The sequence below is a fragment of the Pecten maximus genome, chromosome 11 (genome assembly GCF_902652985.1).
Source record: "Pecten maximus chromosome 11, xPecMax1.1, whole genome shotgun sequence".
NCBI lineage: Eukaryota > Metazoa > Mollusca > Bivalvia > Pectinida > Pectinidae > Pecten > Pecten maximus.
This window is the reverse complement of record NC_047025.1, coordinates 42,836,006-42,861,571: the sequence shown is the minus strand read 5'-3', so window position 1 is coordinate 42,861,571 and position 25,566 is coordinate 42,836,006. Positions and strand designations below refer to the sequence as shown.

The 25,566-nt window shown below is 36.6% G+C and overlaps 1 protein-coding gene across 2 annotated transcripts in view; it reads left to right on the top strand.

Moving 5' to 3' along the window:
* Window positions 1-256: 256 nt before the first annotated feature.
* Window positions 257-25,566, top strand: part of LOC117337271 (acid phosphatase type 7-like) — a 31,085-nt gene continuing 5,775 nt past the window's right edge. Inside the window, exons 1-7 of one of the 2 annotated variants that reach the window (XM_033898165.1) lie at window positions 257-636; window positions 16,339-16,547; window positions 18,706-18,798; window positions 19,131-19,280; window positions 20,832-20,864; window positions 23,079-23,154; window positions 24,556-24,676. In XM_033898165.1, coding sequence (XP_033754056.1) covers window positions 531-636; window positions 16,339-16,547; window positions 18,706-18,798; window positions 19,131-19,280; window positions 20,832-20,864; window positions 23,079-23,154; window positions 24,556-24,676 — 788 coding nt within the window. In that variant the 5' untranslated portion in view covers window positions 257-530. The remainder of the gene's footprint in view (window positions 637-16,338; window positions 16,548-18,705; window positions 18,799-19,130; window positions 19,281-20,831; window positions 20,865-23,078; window positions 23,155-24,555; window positions 24,677-25,566) is intronic. The other variant, XM_033898166.1, reaches the window with a different exon arrangement.

The following is a 25,566-nucleotide window of genomic DNA, read 5'->3' as shown; positions in this document are numbered from 1 at the left end:
AAAATAAAGAAAACAACCCTTATTATCAATAATACCATTGACATTTTCATACAAAATAAAACAAGTGTTAGTTTTTCATACTAGTTACCTTTTTATATTTTCTTTTAAAATTTTGAATGTCTTCAAAACTGTTCGATTTTCAAACAAGGCTATCTTACCTAATTTCATAAGTTCCGAAGTCATCCTATCAGTTGGTACGAAATCAGCCGAGGATGTACGAAGCTAATTATTCAATGTGAAACTAACTACTGCGCATGTCGGACCGGAATAAAAACCATTAGCTTTGACATTTGAGTGAATGTAATTCGTGCGGTGAGTGTGTGACAGCTGGCAAGATACGACATCAGCGGCCACGCGACATGGGTTAGGGTATACGTAGACGGGGAGGAACAGAGATACACACGTGTTATTTCGTCAGCTGTTTATTTAAGCGGTTTGATCAAAGCACTGCCTGTACCCAACAGGTGGCTGACTTCCCAACAAACTCTTACCTTTGTCGTCTGTTGTGTTGCTACTTACTTGTTATCACAATGCGGACAAGTATGGAAGTGTCCGCGTTGGTGTTTTTGTGTGCCATGATTTACACATGTGTTTTCGCGAACCACACTGACAATAGACCCATGCACGAAAATGAGGGTAAGTAATTAATAACTACCTTTAACAGTAACACTTACATGCAATTGTTTTTGTACTTAAGTACAGTTGAGTGCAGACTAAAGGTTACACAAAGTGCACTCCGAGTGCACTCCGTTTGGACTCCAGGTAAACTTGGAGTGCACTCCGAGTGCACTCCAAGTTTACCTGGAGTCCTATCAGGCCCCAATTCTACCTTGGTCCACATGTATCACATGTACCTGTAACCAAGTACATATACACATAATGTTTATATATAGATGCATACTCATATACAATTAAGACTCCTAAAACATGTAACAATAAGATATGTGTTACTGTTTTATCTTTGTATATACCATATAATTGTGTTGGTTCATTTTTACTTGGTTAACAAACAATGCATCTAATATAATTGATTTTTTTTTATTAGAAAACCCTGTATAAGTGACTGAATAGATATGGCACTTTGTTGAAAAATATATGACAGCATTCCTTTGATTTGAAGAATTTTAACAAGCCACGCCATAAATGAATAGATATTGGGAATAAACAGAAATGTATTTGGCAAGTTGTTTGTGGTCTCTCAAAATGTAGAGTCTGAATGTGTACTGGAACTATCTTGTACTCAAAGTACTACTGTTTTTAATATTTCAAATACTTTACTTCCAACAGTATATATATTACTTAACATACAATACAAAAGAAAGCTTGTTTTTTATCACCTTGATAGCATATTCTGGATCCAATGTCTAGTTTTGTTTAGAGTTTAACATCAGACTTACATTTCCATTTGGTAAACCAACTGTTTTTTTGTTTTGTTACACTTGCCTTATTAAATCAAGGTCATACATGGAGTTCTTTTAACTGTTATGTAAGATACAATCCCCCCCCCCCCCCCCCCCCCCCCCCCCCCCCATCCCCACTCCCCACTTCCAGAATCAATATTTACCTGTATATCAAGCGTGATTACAGGGGTGTGGAGAAAAGACAGACTTGTACCCTGACCCCAATAATGACCCCTTCCTCCAAGTTGACCTTATAAGGTGTGACGATCTGGACAGGTGTACACAGTCATCTAACTAGATAAAGACCCCCTTAATTGTTAGATGGAAACTGGTCATCACACCTTACCTTTACCTAGCCTGAGTTTCCTTTGGCCCTGACACCATATCTGGTGTATATGGTGTCAGGGCCAGAGGAAACTCGGGCTAACCTATATACCAAGTTCATATAGAATATAGGTACAGACTTGTGACTGTCTATATCTGACACTTTTGAAATGATATGATTGTTCATTACTATTAAAATACTATTACAACAACAGTTATAAGTCATTATCATATATATAAAAAAAAAACATAACAAAAGATATTTTATTTCAAACTGGTACTATTACTTTGTGTCTTTAATATTATAATGTAAGTATGTATAGAGTATTAGAAGTCAATTATAATGTAAATCACCATAGATTAATATGATTTCCATGTTTGAGTTATAAGTAAATACTTATCAAACATTCCATACACTAACTGCAGCTTACCTTATGAATTTTTTTTAAAGTTTAAACATTTAACTTTATGATTTTATAATTGTCTTGAACAACCATTGTACATTCATGACCTGTATCTGTGACATGTATGAGTGACACATCGATGATAGATATTGACTGCATACGAAGAGAAAACGATGTAGTTCCAACAGGTAAGTTTTCCAGGTAAATGGTACATAGGTTGCCAGTGTCTAACTGCCACGGGGCAAATTGTACCTCAGGCAGTTTCCTGTTTCCTAATATGATCCCATTTCCTGGACGAGAACAATGTGTACTAATTACGGGTATACGGCTATAGGTTGGTTTTGGGAAATAGTGAATTTACATTTATTATACCATTGGGAATTATACTGATTTTTTTTTTTACTTTAATCTCTTTCTTTACAAATATTTTTTTAAAGCAATGTCTTTATATTTTTAAATATAACAAGATAAGAACTGCGTCATTTCTTAATTTGATTTACATTATTTTTTTCTGAACTTGTATCATTCAACATTTCACCTCTTCATACCGGACACCTGCATAAATCGGCCAATACGTTTAGTCTCAATGACTTACAGTTTAGACAGGTTACAATGTTATAAGAAACAGCTTATTTTTACTTTCTAATTTCGGTATAGAATAACTTCATTTCAATAAAGTTGGTCTTCTAAAACCTGTTTACCAGTTTGTTAATGGTTTTACAGCTTATTTTGACATTTCCACCTTAATTATATCGGTATTTCGTTTATAATTTTGGTCTGATTAAGGCCTCTCAGATGGAGAGCTACAATCCTTTCCTTCAGGTCAGGAGATAATCTTACTGTTTTGATGGCCTGAGGCTACACACCCAGCTTTGCACAGCTTCATCATTTGAAGCCATACAACAACAAAGATGGACATAGGTATTTCTGTGAACCCAGGACAGTACCTGTAGCTGGCTACTAAAACTCACCTGGCACAGTTCTCGGGTGTGTCAGGCCAGAGTCAGTCATGCATGGCCAATAATAATAGCAATTATAACAGATACTGTCATTTATTATGGGTAGTACAGAACTAAATACTTGTGTGTACATTATGTCAGAACATTATTTTAACCAGGTAATGCTCGTGAATATTTACAGTTGTAAATGTATACTTTTTAACAATACATTTAAAAATGTAAACCTATGTAAACTATATTGATTATGTTTATTTTATAATTACTTGCCTGAACTGAGTACATATCTGTAGTTATATTTTCCTTTCATGCAGAGAATGTCTTATTAAAAAAAACACATAAGTCATTAAATACTGTAAACTTTCAATATTTTGAATAATCATGAATAACATAATATAGATACATTATCTAAACTTCCTTTAAAGTCATGATATGTGTACAGAAATAAATATTCTAATTGAAATAATTTTTGACTTCCTTAATAAAATGAAATACAGTTTAATTACATTTTAAAAAATATGAAATAATAAGCAATTAACTGTCATAAAAACCTGATTATAGCATAAATTGTATAACTGTATTTTATGGATCTTAATAAATATAGATTTAACATGTAGGCATTATTACCATGTATTAACAATAAAATAGATATTCCTAGTAGACTATAAACAAATGTAAATAGTAATGTGAACAGAACAAAAGTAATTTGTAAAAATCTATTTATTTATAATAAATTATATTGAAAGCATCAAAGTATTAATATTTATATATGATATAGTCTTATTATAGACCCGGGGCAGACATGGTGTCTTATAGGACTCCAGGTAGACTCGGAGTCCACTTGGAGTGCACTCCAAGTTTACCTGGAGTCCAAACGGAGTGCACTCCAAGTCCAAACGGAGTGCACGCGGAGTGCACTTGGGTGTAACCTTTAGTCTACACTCAACTGTAGTTTCTGTATCGTTTAAATGGCCGCCCATAATAATCTTCAGGTCTTTTTCCAGGCCTAAACTATGGTGTGTTGTTGTTTAATTTGGCATGGATGGTTGGTCTAAAAGTGTAACATCTGTCACCACGAAGATTGTGGGGTGTGTGTTTCTTGTGTGGGGTGTGTCCGTCAGGATGTGGCTACACAGTTATTGGTTTGGGGAATTAGCATTGGTAGAATAAGCCACACCCTGATGAAACCCCTTTCGTATAAACCCCGTGGTGAACTGTAATTTCCTTTGAAACAATATGGAGACAGTCTCTTCTTCTTAGATATTAATTTTATTCACTGGAATCAATATTTCACTAGGGTTCAACCAATACAGAAGTTCTTTATAAATTGTCCACTCTGGTGCTGGCCCCTACTTCAAAGTTGGTCAGAGCTAGACTACGGGTCCTTGTAAAAGGCCAGCACCCTCACACTCACTTGGGTCCTGATCTAGCTCTCCCCTTCTGCACTCGTCTCTCTCTCTAAAAACTATTTATGTATACTTTTTACAAAACAGTCAAAACTATAACATTCAATTTCATTGGTTAATAAAATAGTAAGAGGTGGAGTTTAATTATTAGATGGTGCCTCTAGTAATTAAGATATGTTGACACCAGTTACCTAACAGCTATGGTCAGTAGTAAAACATACAAAGTCCTATTCTGTCTCAAAGTGTTTATCCTACAATTACTTTAATTGAGCCTGTTGAGTGACCATGCACCTGTCAGCTGGAGGGTTCACAGGTAGATATGTGTCAACTCAATTAAGGCTAATCCAGTTTACCTGGCTGACTCCTAAAAACATCAAAGCTTCTAAAATACAATATGATTCTAATAAAACTGACTGCCAAGCTAATTCAAATGTCTAGTAATAAAATATAAACAATATAAATTCCATAGTCTCATGTTGAAATATTCCTACAATTTACTTATACCTGAAATATCACTAATTATTAAAATGACCATTTTTGTACTATGATACATCCAACAATACACTATGATCATTTTTAGTTCGTTGTCATCATAACAGTTTATTGCTGATAAAAATTTAGAATTTTGTCCATTTTCCTTTGTGATGATGTAATAGTCAATATTTATTCAATGGTAGTGAAGATTCAAAAACACTGATTTCATTGGATGTAGTATCGAAGTCAGCCTCTTCTAAGTTTTAGGTAGTACTAGTATGTACGTGTGTTATGTGACAAATACAGACTCAAGTGTTTCATTTCTTGACCAGTTACTATTTTCTGTAATTCTGATTCCTGAATGATAGGTACATGTATTTGTAACATATTTCCAAACCCCTTGCCTGAGGCATCAAGTGATAGAGGTTGGACCTTGTGATATGACAGTTTGGATAATATTGTCAATCCACCATTTTAGTTTTGTTTTACTCTGTACCGATAACTCTGTTTTACCATCGATTTACCCTTATTCTTACATATCTCCTATTATCAATCATGAATAAAGAATTTAGGACTGTCCACCTGGTGTCCCAATACTGTTGTCTAACTGTCCACATGGTGTCCTAGAATGGCTACATTTGTATTACTTCATGTTTGAGACGTCATAGCCCCAGGCAGTAGTGTGTACATTATCAAATAATATCTTGGCTACAGTCAGATTAAAATTTATTAATGATGTACATGTATGCTTGACCTCTGACTCATGACATTTGACCTCTTGCATCTGGTTATCAGCATCTGGTCACAGACTGCAGAAAACAATCTAAAAAGTAGGTGTTTTGTCTCATGAAAAATTGATAAAGAAATATTAATTGAATGGATGATGTGTGACACCATTAGGACCATATAGAGCCATGAGGGGGTCACTCTTCCCCACAAGGTGATCAAACCTTTGATAACACCCAGGGGTTCCACCAGGAGCCTGGTTGTAGTAGTACTGGCTGTTAATGCCCGGAGCTAACTAGCAGTATCTTTATATACAAAGTATCTATGACTGAGCATATTTACTCATTTCATGAAATAATTTAGTGGAGAATGGAGATATGAATTCATGTGACTTGATTGTAATTGATATTCATACCAATCAATACCTGTCAACTTACTCTGAGGGGGTTATTATTACATCTTCAAAACTTCAAATATCTCGAAATTTCATACTTTTCGTGACGGACAGAGATTACCTATAAGTATCAGTTACTTTAAAGAGCTAATAAGATTTTAAAATTTCAAATAATCAGGATGAAACACTATAAGACTGTACTCCAAAAGACTGAGGGTAGTCTTTGATCAGTGTCCAGTTTATACACCATCAGATGGTACAGGGTAGTCTTTGATCAATGTCCAGTTTATACACCATCAGACTGGCTAGAGCTATAGATATTGTTGATGATGATTCACACCTATATTGGATATAGTGGTAACAGCTGTGGGTAACTAATGACATAAACACAGCTGGTGTACGGATATCAAGCTTTCTCTCTATTTATTGTCGTGTTTTTGTTCCTGTTTTGTGTTGTTAATAATAAATGAAACAACAAGTTCATGAAAGATATTAATTTCTAAAATTAATTCTCACATCATTTCCTAACGGAGAATGTAATGAGTTTAAGTCATTATCTACAAAGTCTGTGTTTTCCTGGAAATTGGGAATTTCATGTGCAAATAAAATATAAAATTTGTTAGAAAATGGGATTGAGAGATTACTGGATTTGATGTCAATCATCACATAAAAACATACAAGATATAAATACAATGTAGTTTGTGAATTTTGATGACTTTATTGGGGAAAATAAATATCCTGAACAATCAAGAATGGAGCCTTTATTTTGCCCCATGTATACATATATGTATAGGAAAAACACTGAAAATTCAACATGGTTAAGGTCAATGTTAGAGACCTTAAACTGTATCTAAGGAAGGAATTGTATAAAAAGTTACAGTTTATATCCTAACAAGCTGTTCTTTTGTAATCATCTTAGTAATCTAGAGACCTATATGTATTCTGGAAAAAAAGATGTAATAATTACAGTCTGTGTTTAGCCTTAGGTGAAACACTATTTTAGTGACAAAAAAGACTCGTATATATTGAGACATAGCTGTTCCTGTGACCACATTAGCTATATATAGGCTATAGAGGTAATACTACACTGGTTTATGATAAATGTCATGTTCAGCCATGTGGAGAATGCCATCAACCTTCATCTAGAGGGGTTCTTCCACTTTTGAAGTGAACATACTAAAAGTATCAAACATATTTGAACTTAGTTGAGCAACGTACAAAAAAAATCACTTGTGGCACACTTTTGTTTGCTGATTAAAATGAAGAATCAGTGTGTCTACTATAGCTGACCATACCCAGATCTTGGGGTGTCTACTATAGCTGGTCATACCAAGATCTCGGGGTAATCTACTATAGCTGGTCATACCCAGATCTTGGGGTAATCTACTATAGCTGGTCATACCCAGATCTTGTGGTTTCTACTATAGCTGGTCATACCCAGATCTTGGGGTAATCTACTATAGCTGGTCATACCCAGATCTTGTGGTTTCTACTATAGCTGGTCATACCCAGATCTTGAGGTTTCTACTATAGCTTGCCATACCCAGATCTTGGGGTAATCTACTATAGCTGGTCATACCCAGATCTTGGTGTGTCTACTATAGCTGGCCATACCCAGATCTTGTGGTTTATACTATAGCTGGTCATACCCAGATCTTGGGGTAATCTACTATAGCTGGCCATACCCAGATCTCGGTGTTACTACTATAGCTGGTCATACCCAGATCTTGGGGTGTCTACTATAGCTGGTCATACCCAGATCTTGGGGTTTCTACTATAGCTGGTCATACCCAGATCTTGGGGTAATCTACTATAGCTGGTCATAGCCCAGATCTTGGGTGTCTACTATACATGTAGCTGGTCATACCCAGATCTTGAGGTTTCTACTATAGCTGGTCATACCCAGATCTTGGGATTTCTACTATAGCTGGTCATACCCAGATCTTGGGGTAATCTACTATAGCTGGTCATACCCAGATCTTGGGGTTTCTACTATAGCTGGTCATACCCAGATCTTGGGGTAATCTACTATAGGTGGCCATACCCAGATATTGGGGTTTCTACTATAGCTGATCATACCCAGATCTTGGGGTTTCTACTATAGCTGGTCATACCCAGATCTTGGGGTTTCTACTATAGCTGGCCATACCCAGATCTTGGGTTTCTACTATAGCTGGCCATACCCAGATCTTGGGGTAATCTACTATAGGTGGCCATACCCAGATCTTGGGGTTTCTGCTATAGCTGGTCATACCCAGATCTTGGGGTAATCTACTATAGGTGGCCATACCCAGATCTCGGTGTTACTACTATAGCTGGTCATACCCAGATCTTGGGGTGTCTACTATAGCTGGTCATACCCAGATCTTGGAATAATCTACTAAAGCTGGTCATACCCAGATCTTGGGTGTCTACTATAGCTGGTCATACCCAGATCTTGAGGTTTCTACTATAGCTGGTCATACCCAGATCTTGGGATTTCTACTATAGCTGGTCATACCCAGATCTTGGGGTTTCTACTATAGCTGGTCATACCCAGATCTTGGGGTAATCTACTATAGCTGGTCATACCCAGATCTTGGGGTTTCTACTATAGCTGGTCATACCCAGATCTTGGGGTAATCTACTATAGGTGGCCATACCCAGATATTGGGGTTTTTACTATAGCTGATCATACCCAGATCTTGGGGTTTCTACTATAGCTGGTCATACCCAGATCTTGGGGTTTCTGCTATAGCTGGCCATACCCAGATCTTGGGTTTCTACTATAGCTGGCCATACCCAGATCTTGGGGTAATCTACTATAGGTGGCCATACCCAGATCTTGGGGTTTCTACTATAGCTGGTCATACCCAGATCTTGGGGTAATCTACTATAGGTGGCCATACCCAGATCTTGGGGTTTCTACTATAGCTGGTCATACCCAGATCTTGGGGTTTCTACTATAGCTGGTCATACCCAGATCTTGGGGTGTCTACTATAGCTGGTCATACCCAGATCTCGGGGTAATCTACTGTAGCTGGTCATACCCAGATCTCGGTGTTACTACTATAGCTGGTCATACCCAGATCTTGGGGTGTCTACTATAGCTGGTCATACCCAGATCTTGGGGTAATCTACTATAGCTGGTCATACCCAGATCTTGGGTGTCTACTATAGCTGGTCATACCCAGATCTTGAGGTTTCTACTATAGCTGGTCATACCCAGATCTTGGGATTTCTACTATAGCTGGTCATACCCAGATCTTGGGGTTTCTACTATAGCTGGTCATACCCAGATCTTGGGGTAATCTACTATAGCTGGTCATACCCAGATCTTGGGGTTTCTACTATAGCTGGTCATACCCAGATCTTGGGGTAATCTACTATAGGTGGCCATACCCAGATATTGGGGTTTCTACTATAGCTGATCATACCCAGATCTTGGGGTTTCTACTATAGCTGGTCATACCCAGATCTTGGGGTTTCTGCTATAGCTGGCCATACCCAGATCTTGGGTTTCTACTATAGCTGGCCATACCCAGATCTTGGGGTAATCTACTATAGGTGGCCATACCCAGATCTTGGGGTTTCTACTATAGCTGGTCATACCCAGATCTTGGGGTAATCTACTATAGGTGGCCATACCCAGATCTTGGGGTTTCTACTATAGCTGGTCATACCCAGATCTTGGGGTTTCTACTATAGCTGGTCATACCCAGATCTTGGGGTTTCTACTATAGCTGGCCATACCCAGATCTTGGGTTTCTACTATAGCTGGTCATACCCAGATTTTAGGGTAATCTACTATAGCTGGCCATACCCAGATCTTGGGGTAATCTACTATAGCTGGCCATACCCAGATCTTGGGTGTCTACTATAGCTGGTCATACCAAGATCTCGGGGTAATCTACTGTAGCTGGTCATACCCAGATCTTGTGGTTTCTACTATAGCTAGCCATACCCAGATCTTGTGGTTTCTACTATAGCTAGCCATACCCAGATCTTGTGGTTTCTACTATAGCTGGTCATACCCAGATCTTGGGGTTTCTACTATAGCTGGCCATACCCAGATCTCTGGGTTTCTACTATAGCTGGCCATACCCAGATCTCGGGGTGTCTACTATAGCTGGCCATACCCAGATCTTGGGGTGTCTACTATAGCTGGTCATACCCAGATCTTGGGGTTTCTACTATCTTGTGATACCATGGTCATCATCCGGTCACAATGTCAGTATCTGTCACATGATCAAAGGTCATCATATTTGATTTTCTTATCATAATCTGTTCTTTATCTCATAATGCCTGAGGTTATGATGTTGTCAGTAGACAATTTGTCGTCTGTTAACTATATAACAGTTGTGTCACCTGTTAATATGTACCATAATGCCTTAATCCAACTTCAAATTCGCTGACATTTAAACATCCAGGCTTAGTCAATTTAACTCAATTTATTCTTATTTAAACGAAGTTAAAATTGAAAATAATGTTTACTTCTTTTCAAATTTGTTATCTCTGCAGAGCTGAATATTACTTTCTTAGTTTGGCTCAAACATTCTTGTAATGTTAAGACGCCTCAGGATCCTAGTGACAGATATAAATGGATACTAAACAATATGGGCTGTAAAAGTGAATGCTTCCTCAGAAAAACTGATCTAGACATTGAAATGGCAGGTTTATGATGTTATTGACAGAAACAGGTCTCTGTATCAGTATGTAGTGTATATATATGTAACGCGCAGCACGTGTACCGCAGGGGTGCCACGTGTGTCGGACTGCTACCAAGTTTTTGCCCAGGGTTCGACTGCCGCTTTCGCTTGCAGATTCCAAACACAAATGAATTTTCAAGTAATAGACAGTATTTAGTAAACTGGTGAGAAAGAAAATAGACTCGTCATATAAAGTTCAACAATTTATTAACATGTGTAAATATAACAAAGTACCAAAATAATACCCGCGAGGCACAGTGAGGAATTCACAATTATATACGTCTAGCCTAAAACATTTACCAACCATCTTTTAATCACAACTAACCATATAAATGAAATAAATGTAGTTTACCCCGAGTCTCAAGCACGTGGCATGTCCGGTCAGAATACAACATTTGCTAACCACCCGTCTTTTCTCCCGTATCTACTTACGAGGTTACCAACAACCATCCCTCGCTTAACCGGTATAGAAACAGCCCGAGAGGCGGAAATATTCACTAGCCACTCCGCGAGTGCTCTCAAAATGGAATAATCCCTTCAAGCAACAACCTGACTTCCGACATGACACAGGCACACGAGACTCAAATTAAACAAAGTTCTATACATCGAAAATACATCAAAATACTACACGTGAAAATAAAAAATACATGTACGATAGTGGCAAATAATATCCAGCAGACAAATTAATATGAAATTTAGGAAAGGATGGGCGACGGTTATCTAATTAATTTCACAGATTAAAAGTCAACACCACTTACCCTGCTGACACCCGGACGAAAAGTGATTGACCCCAGAGCAGCACGGGTATCTTGCGTAACCGGATGTTACAATTTTCCGGAACGAGTCCAAAAATAAACGAGCGAAACGCAACTGCGTTACATATATATATAGGTGATCGCTATTAAAGGCAGCTCCCCTATTGATACAGTTTGATAAAGCACGGGAAATTTAGTGTTAAAGTGAATCCAGAGTACTATTTCCAAAGTGTCTCACAGGAAATAAGTCCCACAGGAAATGACTCCACAGGAAATGAGTCCCACAGGAAATGAGTCACACAGGAAATGAGTCACACAGGAAATGAGTCGCACGGGAAATGAGTCGCACGGGAAATGAGTCGCACGGGAAATGAGTCGCACAGGATATGAGTCACACAGGAAATGAGTCACACGGGAAATGAGTCCCACGGGAAATGAGTCCCACGGGAAATGAGTTCCACAGTAAATGAGTTCCACGGGAAATAAGTCCTGAAAATCACTGCATTAAAACACAAACTGCATTACAGAATAAATTGATTAAAGGATAACCAATACTAATATCCATCATTAAATTTATAACTTTGTAGAATTATCACAATTAAATGTTTACATGACTGTAAGTCTCAATGATACCATACTCTACGTAATGACAGATCTAGAGCACCTGGGCCTATCAGGGCACTTATACCGCTGTATAGAAGGACGTGTGCACTTAAAGATATGTACCCCGCAAGTTGGGATTTATATGATGGTTTTTATCAAAATTGTACAAAGTTATTAAAGGAATCCTATTCCTTCCATGTAAACACACTTACAGTGTAGTTTGTAGAAATTCTATACAGACCTAGCCAGACCAATATACATGTATACAAACTTCCCCACAGCTCAGTGATTGTGTCACAATAGGTTTGTTATTATTAGCCAGACAGTGTGAAGTACATTTTAAAATCGTCAAGAAATCAGCCTAACTGTTACAAACAAAAAGCCAGCACACTTGTGGTATATACCGAATACTTTGATCCGGTGACCGTTCAGTTTTATATTGACCGGTGGTATTACAACCAATTTCTCCAAACTGACCTCAGGAAAAAGGTACAGGACAAGCCAGAAGTTTTCCAGCGTGTGGAATATCCATTAGATTTAATCCCAAAATGTAAATGAACATCAACTTGTTTTTGTTAGACTGGCCGGACCTTATAATTAATGACTTAGACTGATGGACTCAATTGACTGTAAACCAGCTGGCCCAAAGCAGCATACTTGTTGTTAGAAATGTTCAAATTTTGATGATATAAAGATATATACGGTACTTCTTGTATGATGAAAATTTCAATTAAAATTTAGGACTCTCCATGCAACAACTAAACATCCATAGGGAATTGCACTGTTTCTGCAGGATCTTAACTTTGAAAGAATTTTTTTTTTTTTTTTGAAATTGCATGTTTTTTCCAAAAAGGCAATTTTTTGCAGCAATTTATTGAAGCAAATGGTAAACAGGTATCACTTATTATGTCAGTTTTCAGGACATTTGGTTTGAAATTTCCTGACTTCAGTATTCCTTTAAAGGTGCAGAGCCCAAGTAAATTACAATTTCCTGACTTCAGTATTCCTTTAAAGGTGCAGAGCCCAAGTAAATTACAAGTTCCTGATTAAATCAATAGAACAATTCAAAGGTACAAATTAAAGATTGTCCATATCCAATAAATTTAACAAAGGTACAGGGAATACACCCAAAGTAATTGTTACATAGTAGCCTCACTTTCAATATTAACTCTCTCAAACATTGCCTTTAGATGGGACTATTCATAGGAAAGTATTACTGGTTCAAGGCAGACACTAGACTGTCCAATATATCTATATATATATATAGACTGTCCAATATATATATATATAGACTGTCCAATATATATATATATATAAGTCAATGAAAGTTGAATGGACATCAGATGGAGACAAAATGTATTCATGTGTGAAATTTTACCGATATTTTATTACGTGGGCAATGACCACCTTTAAGGCAGGCACTATCATATTGTTACCCCTGGTGGTTTTAATTGTGTTTTATCTCATTGAAAATCATTATTTCTTCATAATTTAAAGCTACATTTATAACATTAAGAAAAATCTGCTTAAACCATAGTTGGTTGTCCCTTAAAGCTTTCGTCAAAAAGTATGGCTATAAAGTATGGCTCTCAGAATTTTGTCTGTGACAATGCATTTTTGTCATTGATAATCGCTGTTATTACAGCATACTTGTTATACATAATATATCTATTATTAGTGAAGAATGTTACAGTTGGCCAAGTCCTACCATAGACTATAGGCCACTACTGCCTACTGGTATGACTCGCTTAATTGCAGTAGCTGTTTTTCTATTTATCTTTCACTGAAATTATATTCCTATTGACTATACATGTATGAGCTCAATTCGGCTAATATCAGCATTTTTTTTCTTTTAACAAAAAAAGCTCATGGCTAAAGAAAAGTGAAATTTTTTAGAAAATATATATATAACATGTGTACATCAGTTTAATTTGTGTGGATGTGAGGAAACATTTCCGCCATGTTGTTGTGTACCTCAGGGATATGTACTTTATATTCAGATTAATATTGCTTTTATGAACAGTATTGATCTGAGCTCTGATAAGATAATTTATATTGGCAAATTATGATGGAAATTTCCAGAAATGAAACATTTAGCTAAATGTCGCCTGGTCGCCTGTCGACAGTTTCCTTTGGGACATGTGACCCTAAAGGCAGAAATCAATATCGCAGCAGTGATGAGGAGTGTGTGTGTGTTCTGTAACAGGTGGTCGTCTGATCATGTACAGCAAGCTGGTACATGTATATAGGTACAATAGTAATTTGTCATAGGATATTGCTCAACTGCTGCCCTGATCATATCCAGAACATATACATGTATATAAACATAGAATTATAATACTATTAAAGTGCTGTGTATACAGAATGTATTTGTTTTTACAAATTATCATAATTAGTTTATATCAAAGTGTACACTTTCAGCACACTAAAGTAAAACAGTATCTATTTGTTCTTATAGTACTTAGTACAATGTATAAGGTACCTGATACTATTAATGATTTGATGGCTTATTTCGGTATTATTTACCTAGAAATATTAGTAAGGATTTGATGGCTTATTTCGGTATTATTTACCTAGAAATATTAGTAAGGATATATATGGTTGCTTATTTTGGTGTTGGTTTAACCTAGGAATATAAGTAAGGATATAATGATGGCTTATTTCAGTGTTAGTTACTTAAGAATATTAGTAAGGATTCCAAGGTATATTCTAAGCCAGTTTATTTTAAGCCAGTTTATTTTCAAGATATTTCAGCTGCAGCCCAATGAAATTCATCATATCTAAAAAAGAATAATAACTTTCAGTTTTTTTGACAAGCTGAAAGCCATTCACATGAAAATAATTTCTGACTTTTTGATAGTTATCATAGCTATATATCCCTGTCATTTGTTTTTACACCCCAAATCTTCGAATACAGCTACAAATGTAGTTATCATTAAGCTATAGCCCTGTCGTTTGTTTCTGCACTCATGTCGTTTGTTTCTATACTCATGTCGTTTGTTTCTTTACTCATGTCGTTTGTTTTTATACTCATGTTGTTTGTCTTTATACTCATGTCGTTTGTCTTTATACTCATGTCGTTTTTCTTTATACTCCTGTCATTTGTCTTTATACTCATGTCGTTTGTCTTTATACTCCTGTCGTTTGTTTTTATACTCATGTCGTTTGTCTTTATACTCCTGTTGTTTGTTTTTGTACTCATGCCGTTTGTCTTTATACTCATGTCGTTTGTCTTTATACTCATGTCATTTGTCTTTATACTCATGTTGTTTGTTTTTATACTCCTGTCATTTGATTTTATACTCCTGTTGTTTGTTTTTGTACTCATGTCGTTTGTCTTTATACCCCTGTCGTTTGTTTTTATACTCATGTCGTTTGTCTTTATACTCCTGTCGTTTGTCTTTATACTCCTGTCGTTTGTCTTTATACTCATGTCGTTTGTCTTTATACTCCTGTCGTTTGTCTTTATACTCATGTCGTTTGTCTTTATACTCATGTCGTTTGTCTTTATACTCCTGTCGTTTGTCTTTATACTCATGTCGTTTGTCTTTATACTCATATCGTTTGTCTTTATACTCATGTCGTTTGTCTTTATACTCATGTCGTTTGTTTTTATACTCATGTCGTTTGTCTTTATACTCATGTCGTTTGTTTTTATACTCCTGTCGTTTGTTTTTATACTCATGTCGTTTGTTTTTATACTCAGGTCATGATTGTTATACACTGTGTGTGATATACAATGTAGCTATACTTTACACTATAAATATAGATACATTATCTATTATATTTGACTTACAATGTAGTTATATGTTATATTTTCCTGTGTCTCTATGACTTACAATGTAGTTATACATTATATTTTCCTGTGTCTCTATGACTTACAATGTAGTTATACGTAATATTTTCCTGTGTCTCTATGACTTACAATGTAGTTATACGTTATATTTTCCTGTGTCTCTATGACTTACAATGTAGTTATACATTATATTTTCCTGTGTCTCTATGACTTACAATGTAGTTATACGTAATATTTTCCTGTGTCTTTATGACTTACAATGTAGTTATACGTTATATTTTCCTGTGTCTCAATGATTTTCCTGTGTCTCTATGACTTACAATGTAGTTATACTTTACACTGTATATATAGATACATTATTATATTTTACTTAAAATGTAGTTATAGTGATATTTTTCTGTGTCTGTTGCAGTGCCCTGTCACCCAGAACAGGTCCACATTGCGTATGGGGACACAACATCAGAAGTGGTAGTTATGTGGGCGACACAAGAGGAGTGTACCACATCGGTCAGTTACGGTACTGACCCCTGGGGTCTGACCACCACTCTCACTGGTCAGATGTCACATTTCACTGATCTCAATCAACAGGGGCTACAATGTCTACACAGGGTCAAACTACAGGTAATCCTTTTAATAGCTCAAAGTTACTCGTAATGGTTTAATGCTGTACACCGGTGGTTTTGGTGCAAGCTTTTGAAAAGTTTATCAATTCAAAAGTAATAATCCACCCCAAACCCAAATTTGTTTGCATCAAAACTCACTACACTTTTGTACAGGTGTATCAAACTGTACAGATGTCAGGCTGTACAGGTGTATCAAACTGTACATGTGTCAGGATGTACAGGTGTATCAAACTGTAAAGGTGTCAGACTGTACAGGTGTGTCAATGTACATGTATCAGGCTGTATAGCTATGTCAATCTGTACAGATGTCATGCTGTACAGGTGTATCAAACTGTACAGATGTCATGCTGTACAGGTGTATCAAACTGTACATATGTCAGATGTCATACTGCATGTACATACAGGTGTGACATACTACATGTACATACAAGTGTAACATGCTGCATGTACATACAAGTGTAATATGCTATATGTACAAACTGGTGTCATACTGCATGTACATACAGGTGTGTCATGTTATGTGTACATACAGGTGCATCATACTACATGTACATACAGGTGTGTCATACTACATGTACATACAGGTGTGTCATACTACATGTACATACAGGGGTGTCATACTACATGTACATACAGGTGTGTAATACTACATGTACATACAGGTGTGTCATACTACATGTACATACAGGTGTGTCATACTACATGTACATACAGGTGTGTCATACTACCTGTACATACAGGTGTGTCATACTACCTGTACATACAGGTGTGTCATACTACCTGTACATACAGGTGTGTCATACTACCTGTACATACAGGTGTGTCATACTACATGTACATACAGGTGTGTCATACTACATGTACATACAGGTGTGTCATACTACATGTACATACAGGTGTGTCATACTACATGTGCATACAGGTGTGTCATACTACCTGTGCATACAGGTGTGTCATACTACATATACATACAGGTGTGTCATACTACATGTGCATACAGGTGTGTCATACTACATGTACATGCAGGTGTGTCATACTACATGTACATGCAGGTGTGTCATACTACATGTACATACAGGTGTGTCATACTACATGTACATACAGATGTGTCATACTACATGTACATACAGGTGTGTCAAACTACATGTACATGCAGGTGTGTCATACTACATGTACATGCAGGTGTGTCATACTACATGTACATATAGGGGTGTCATACTACATGTGCATACAGGTGTGTCATACTACCTGTACATACAGGTGTGTCATACTACATGTGCATACAGGTGTGTCATACTACATGTACATGTAGGTGTGTCATACTACATGTACATGCAGGTGTGTCATACTACATGTACATACAGGTGTGTCATACTACATGTACATACAGGTGTGTCATACTACATGTACATACAGGGGTGTCATACTACATGTACATGCAGGGGTGTCATACTACATGTACATGCAGGTGTGTCATACTACATGTACATGCAGGTGTGTCATACTACATGTACATGCAGGTGTGTCAAACTACATGTACATGCAGGTGTGTCAAACTACATGTACATACAGGTGTGTCATACTACATGTACATACAGGTGTGTCATACTACATGTACATACAGGTGTGTCATACTACATGTACATACAGGTGTGTCATACTACATGTACATACAGGTGTGTCATACTACATGTACATACAGGTGTGTCATACTACATGTACATACAGGTGTGTCATACTACATGTACATACAGGTGTGTCATACTACATGTACATACATTGGTGTGTCATACTACATATACATACAGGTGTGTCATACTACATGTACATACATTGGTGTGTCATACTACATATACATACAGGTGTGTCATACTACATGTAGATACAAGTGTCTCATATACGTTTTCATACAGGTTTGTTATACCAGATTTACATACAAGCAATGTTATATAACATTTTTACATACAGGTGGGTTTTACTACATATACACACATGTGTGTTATAACATGTATGCCAGATATATTGACTATTTATTATTATTTGTGTAAATATATATGTCAGCTGGCATTTTAGAATAACTGTTTCATTATAGCATATGATGTTTTATTTATTTGTGACATTTAAAACAGAGTTACATATAAATTGTTACATTTCAGGGATTGACACCAGAAACCACTTACTTTTACCGGCCCCTGAGTGAGGGAGTTAGCAGTGGACCGTTTTACTTCAGGACGCCCCCTAGTGGGCAGGTGAGAAAGCCAACAAACTGTTCATAGAGTAATGAAGTCTACCTCAAAAGAATAAGGCGAATTGGACAAATGTGTTATCAGTATAATCAGCTGTGAATCCAGTATTATAATTTAAACATCAAAGTAATCATTAAAGTGGAGAACTGTTTTTGATTGCATCAGTGAAAATGCCATCCTCTTCTGAAAGTTGTTGATGTTTATAATTAGAAACAGATGACTCGATTAAGGAATGATTATTTGAAGTCAATGAAGCATTAATTTCTTGTAAGAATTGTAATAAAATCTCTCCTCGTACGATATTGAACAGCTAGTGGTGTGTGTCTGTTGTGTAGGCGTGGGAACCTGAATTCCTGGTGTATGGTGACCTTGGTGTAGAATCGGACAGTGTGCCTTACCTTAATACCGAGGTTCTAGGGGGAAACTATACAGCCGTCCTACACGTGGGTGACTTTGGGTACAACCTGATGGACCAAGATGGACAGGTACAGTTAATGTAACAGAGAGAGATCAACAATAGAGGGGCGGGGCATTTATTGTATTTTTAGTGCGAGCGTACAGGTAGGGCTACTAGGCGCACTGTTATTTCTGTCCTTAGTGTGGAGTCCGTGTACTTCCGCTATGCGCAAATTCCTACTGCGCATGAAAAACCGGAAGCAAGTTCTGAGTCCTGTTAAATTGTTTTCATTGTATACACGTGTAACGAGTTACACTTAACCTTTTACCTGTAAATGATCAAAGATACCTATCAGCAACTTCTCCTGAAAATAAAATGTATTTTTACCTTGAACAGGTTGGTAAACATGCTAGTAATGTCAAAACATCAAGCTAAAAATACAAACGTTTGTAGCAGTTATGATATTTTTGTATGGGTTATGATATTTTAAGTACCCCAAAATGTTTACATCAGTCATAGCTGTGATAAAATGTTTACATCAGTCATAGCTGTGATAAAATGTTTACATCAGTCATAGCTGTGATAAAATGTTTCCGTCAGTCATAGCTGTGATAAAATGTTTACATCAGTCATAGCTGTGATAAAATGTTTACATCAGTCATAGCTGTGATAAAATGTCAGTCATAGCTGTGATAAAAAGTTTCCGTCAGTCATAGCTGTGATAAAATGTTTACATCAGTCATAGCTGTGATAAAATGTTTACATCAGTCATAGCTGTGATAAAATGTTTACATCAGTCATAGCTGTGATAAAATGTTTACATCAGTCATAGCTGTGATAAAATGTTTACATCAGTCATAGCTGTGATAAAATGTTTACATCAGTCATAGCTGTGATAAAATGTTTACATCAGTCATAGCTGTGAATGAAAATGTTTACATCAGTCATAGCTGTGATTTAAAAGGTTTCTGTCAGATAGCGTGATAAAAAATGTTTACATCAGTCACGATGTGATAAAATGTTACATCAGTCATAGCTGTGATCAAATGTTACATCAGTCCTAGCTGTGATTAAAATGTTACATCAGTCATAGGCTGGGATAAAATGTTTACATCAGTAATCAGCGTGGATAAAATGTTACACAGTAATAGCTGAGGAAAAAGCTTTAAATCAGTCATAGCTGTGATAAAATGTTTAATCAGTCATAGCTGTGATAAAATGTTTACATCAGTCATTAGGGGATAAAATGTTTACCACCATCATAGCTGGAAAAATGTTTACACGCATAGCTGTGATAAAATGTTTACATCAGTCATAGCTGTGATAAAATGTTTACATCAGTCATAGCTGTGATAAAATGTTTACATCAGTCATAGCTGTGATAAAATGTTTACATCAGTCATAGCTGTGATAAAAAGTTCCCATCAGTGATACATGTAGCTATGATATACTACTTAATATTTTCATACATGTATACAATAGGAGATAACGATGGATTGTCCTCATTATTCTGTTTTATGGTAGGGAACAATGGATTTTCTTTATTGTTCCATTTTTGCGCTGTTCTGAATGTCTAGAGATACTTTTTTTTAAAACTAACACTATACTAATAATTTGCTTTGCCCTAACTACTACACAGTCGGAGGCCTCCAACATAACATGCTTCCCCAAGGTGAGTGGTTATATTTACAGGTGTGGCAGCCATGTCCTCTGACAGTGCTGACCTGTGACAGCCGTATCCTCTGACAGTGCTGACCTGTGACAGCCGTATCCTCTCATACTCTGACAGTGCTGACCTGTGACAGCCGTATCCTCTGACAGTGCTGACCTGTGACAGCCGTATCCTCTGACAGACCTGACCTGTGACAGCCGTATCCTCTGACAGTGCTGACCTGTACATTGGTGATGGTTTCTAGTGTTCAGTATAACCTGTCTAATCCAACTGGGACAAACAATTCTGGCCAGTTTATACAGGAATCCAGTTTATAAGGGTCTAGCATATAAAATATGAAATCATGATTTATTTGTAGCAACTAAACAGTATATTTAGAATATGTATAATGAATTATTTTGGTATGAAAATTTTGAATCACAGTCATCAGAACCTTCACCTTATTATATAGCCCGAGAGTCTGGTGTCAGGGCCACAGGAAACTTGGGCTAGTTGTTATACTGGTACCAAATAGCTCACCCGATATAGACAGGGATCCTGATTAGACAAAAGTCAATTTAGACAGGTTACACTGTATGTGGGTGCTGGCTGTAGGTATTATGGTTTCTGTCCAACTCTTACAAAAAACATTTCCCAAGGAAGCTGAGAGTCATTATTCCCACACGGGGAAGATTGCATGGGTATTAGACAGGGTTCTCTTCTTGTCCAGGTGATTTTATATCAACTTAAATTTCTATTGAAGTATATCCTTGGAATCCAGTAATAGTCAGATTTAAATGAAATGTGATACAAGCTTTCAAGACTGATAAACAGACACAAAAATAGTATCACTTGAGAATAGCTTATAAAAACCAGGTGAGTTGTTGAGATGGAATTTTGTTTTGACTTATAAATAAAAGTATGGATGGGGACCAAGATAAACACTTCTAATTCCTAAGTCTTGGATAAATATTCAAGAAATCAGTTCTCAGATGATATTTTATTGTTGCCAACATTTTGTTATGACCCCCAACAAATGAAGTTGGGAGTGGTCACACTCAAGAACTGGAATTACCTCCAGTTGTGTAAAGATCATCACAGTTTTACAAAACCATTAAGTATGAAAATAAAATGGAGGCCTCTGATTGGTCAAAATTGAGATATTGTCTGATTAAGCTGAAAATTGGTATGCTTTAGAGTTACTATTTTCCAAAAAAAAGCACATGTTATTTGGTTGCCATGGTAACCAAAAGAAACCCTCTGATGAAACATTGACAAGACAAAACCTCTTAAACATGTGGACCAATTTCATTGAAACTACACTGGAATGTTAGGGATCATAACTATGTACCTTGAAGATAAGCATGCAGTTTCTTTTTTGTTTTTTCCTGAACATTTGGTTGCCATGTACACTGTACACACTCAAGTTTTTGTGTAATGACCAGCAGCTCATCTGACCTTTGATCAATTTTATTCAAACTTGCACAGTCAAGTGGTGTAACTTATTGACTGTACTTTGACACGTCACATTGTTTCCAGAACCATTACTATGAAAACATTTTGAGGTTTCTGATTGGTCAAAATTGAGATATTATCTGATGAAGCTAAAAATGTGTAAAGGTTTTAAGGGATAGCAAATACAGTGGTACTATTTTCTAAAACAATAGCCATCATATGGCTTCCATGGCCATAAATGATGGTAGTCGAGTAATACTTAGCTATTGGCTTACAGTTCTAGTCATTTCAAACTCCATTTTTCTTTATATTGAATGTAAGATTCTGATCAGTATTACAAAGTAATATAGACATATTCTAACCATACCTATGTAGAACTGTCTGGACTACCCTGCGTATCTGTTGGTTTACAGTAATGTTAGGTTGTCAATGATGCTTTGTTCCGTTTCCAATGAGTGGTATAATAAACTTTGATGGCTCACTTTATAATGTTTTAAATGGTACATGTACAGAATGGGAACTGTGTTTTAAGATATAGAACACACAGGTAAGGCTTCACTCTGGTTCTCAATGATTAAAGTCACTACAAATCATGGTTCATTCACCTGGTTTTTACTATAAGTTGACATTAAAATTTCATAATATTAGAGTTGATGACGTATACATGTGTTACAAGTTTGCTGTGAACATGTAAAATGAATATGTGATTTGAATAAGATATGACTTTGATGGTTGACTGTAGACACCTGTCTGTGATGATCAGAATTGTTGGTTATACAGGTCGGAGATCAGTTTATGAGGATTGTAGAGGACATAGCGGCCAGAGTACCCTACATGACTTCACCAGGAAACCATGGTAACAATATTTAACTTATTAATTCACTACTTCTATTATTAACTCAGAAAACCATGGTTTTTATGCCCCCCCCCCCCCCCCCCCCCCTGCCATTTTATTATTTTGTTTTAGGTTACCTAAGACTTAGTCTAAAGTGATCATGTTAATCTCCTTTTGTCCGGGTTGACTTCCTCTCAGAGACCCCTAAACCAATTTTAATGAAATTTTGCAGAAACCTTCCATGGCCTTGACCCAGATATGTAGAATAGAATCAAATTCCTTTCATAGATAGAATCGTCTCAAGGTGCTTTACCATAATTTGTGAATTTCATGACTCTAGAGTCTCACAAATTTACTTTGGGGGAGGGAGTAAACTTTAATATACCCGGTAGTTTATATAGAGAAATCACATTTTTGACTATAATTTGTTTAATTTCTATTGGAATTAATTTCATTAGAATTATCAGTATATAATGGCAATTCAAATGGTATTCACATGTTGGACTGACTGACCCCAGGGGCTGATGGGTGGGGCCAAAAACAGTTCATTTGACTGAAATTTCAAAGGTCTTAATTTACTTTACCAAGATTGTAATTTGAAGTTGGGGCATTCATATCCTAAAGACCTTTTCTAGTCTCTGTATTTGTAAGACCTTTCTAGTCCCTGTATTTAATTTACTTTACCAAAATTGCAAGACCTTTTCTAGTCTCTGTATTTAATTTACTTTATCAAAATTGTAAGACCTTTCTAGTCTGTGTATTTGTAAGACTTTTCTAGTCTGTGTATTTGTAAGACTTTTCTAGTCTGTGTATTTGTAAGACTTTTCTAGTCTGTGTATTTGTAAGACTTTTCTAGTCTCTGTATTTGTAAGACCTTTCTAGTTTCTGTATTTGTAAGACTTTTCTAGTCACTGTATTTGTAAGACTTTTCTAGTCTCTGTATTTGTAAGACTTTTCTAGTCTCTGTATTTGTAAGACTTTTCTAGTCTCTGTATTTGTAAGACTTTTCTAGTTTGTGTATTTGTAAGACTTTTCTAGTCTCTATATTTGTAAGACTTTTCTAGTCTCTGTATTTGTAAGACCTTTCTAGTTTCTGTATTTGTAAGACCTTTTCTAGTCTCTGTATTTGTAAGACCTTTCTAGTCTCTGTATTTGTAAGACCTTTCTAGTCTCTGTATTTGTAAGACCTTTCTAGTCTCTGTATTTGTAAGACTTTTCTAGTCTGTGTATTTGTAAGACCTTTCTAGTCTCTGTATTTGTAAGACTTTTCTAGTCTGTGTATTTGTAAGACCTTTCTAGTCTCTGTACTTGTAAGACTTTTCTAGTCTCTGTATTTGTAAGACTTTTCTAGTCTCTGTATTTGTAAGACTTTTCTAGTCTCTGTATTTGTAAGACTTTTCTAGTCTCTGTATTTTATTACAGAGATAGATGGAGACACCTTCAGCCATTACAGGTACCGGTTCTCTATGCCAAACACTGACTGGCCAATCCCTATAGATAAGATGTGGTACAGCCTGGACATTGGGCAGGTACACTTTGTCAGGTAAGTCATGTACATAGGTAAACTTTGTCAGGTAAGTCATGTACACAGGTACACTTTGTCAGATGAGTCATGTACACAGGTACACTTTGTCAGGTGAGTCATGTACACAGGTACACTTTGTCAGGTGAGTCATGTACATATACGTATACTTTGTCAGGTAAGTCATGTACACAGGTACACTTTGTCAGGTGAGTCATGTACACAGGTACACTTTGTCAGGCGAGTCATGTACATATAGGTATACTTCGTCAGGTGAGTCATGTACACTTTGTCAGGTAAGTCATGTACACAGGTACACTTTGTCAGGTGAGTCATGTACACAGGTATACTTTGTCAGGTGAGTCATGTACATAGGTAAACTTTGTCAGGTGAGTAATGTACATATAGGTACACTTTGTCAGGTGAGTCATGTACATAGGTACACTTTGTCAGGTGAGTCATGTACACAGGTACACTTTGTCAGGCGAGTCATGTACATATAGGTATACTTCGTCAGGTGAGTCATGTACACTTTGTCAGGTAAGTCATGTACACAGGTACACTTTGTCAGGTGAGTCATGTACACAGGTACACTTTGTCAGGCGAGTCATGTACATATAGGTATACTTCGTCAGGTGAGTCATGTACACTTTGTCAGGTAAGTCATGTACACAGGTACACTTTGTCAGGTGAGTCATGTACACAGGTACACTTTGTCAGGCGAGTCATGTACATATAGGTTTACTTCGTCAGGTGAGTCATGTACACTTTGTCAGGTAAGTCATGTACACAGGTACACTTTGTTAGGTGAGTCATGTACACAGGTATACTTTGTCAGGTGAGTCATGTACATAGGTACACTTTGTCAGGCGAGTCATGTACATATAGGTATACTTCGTCAGGTGAGTCAT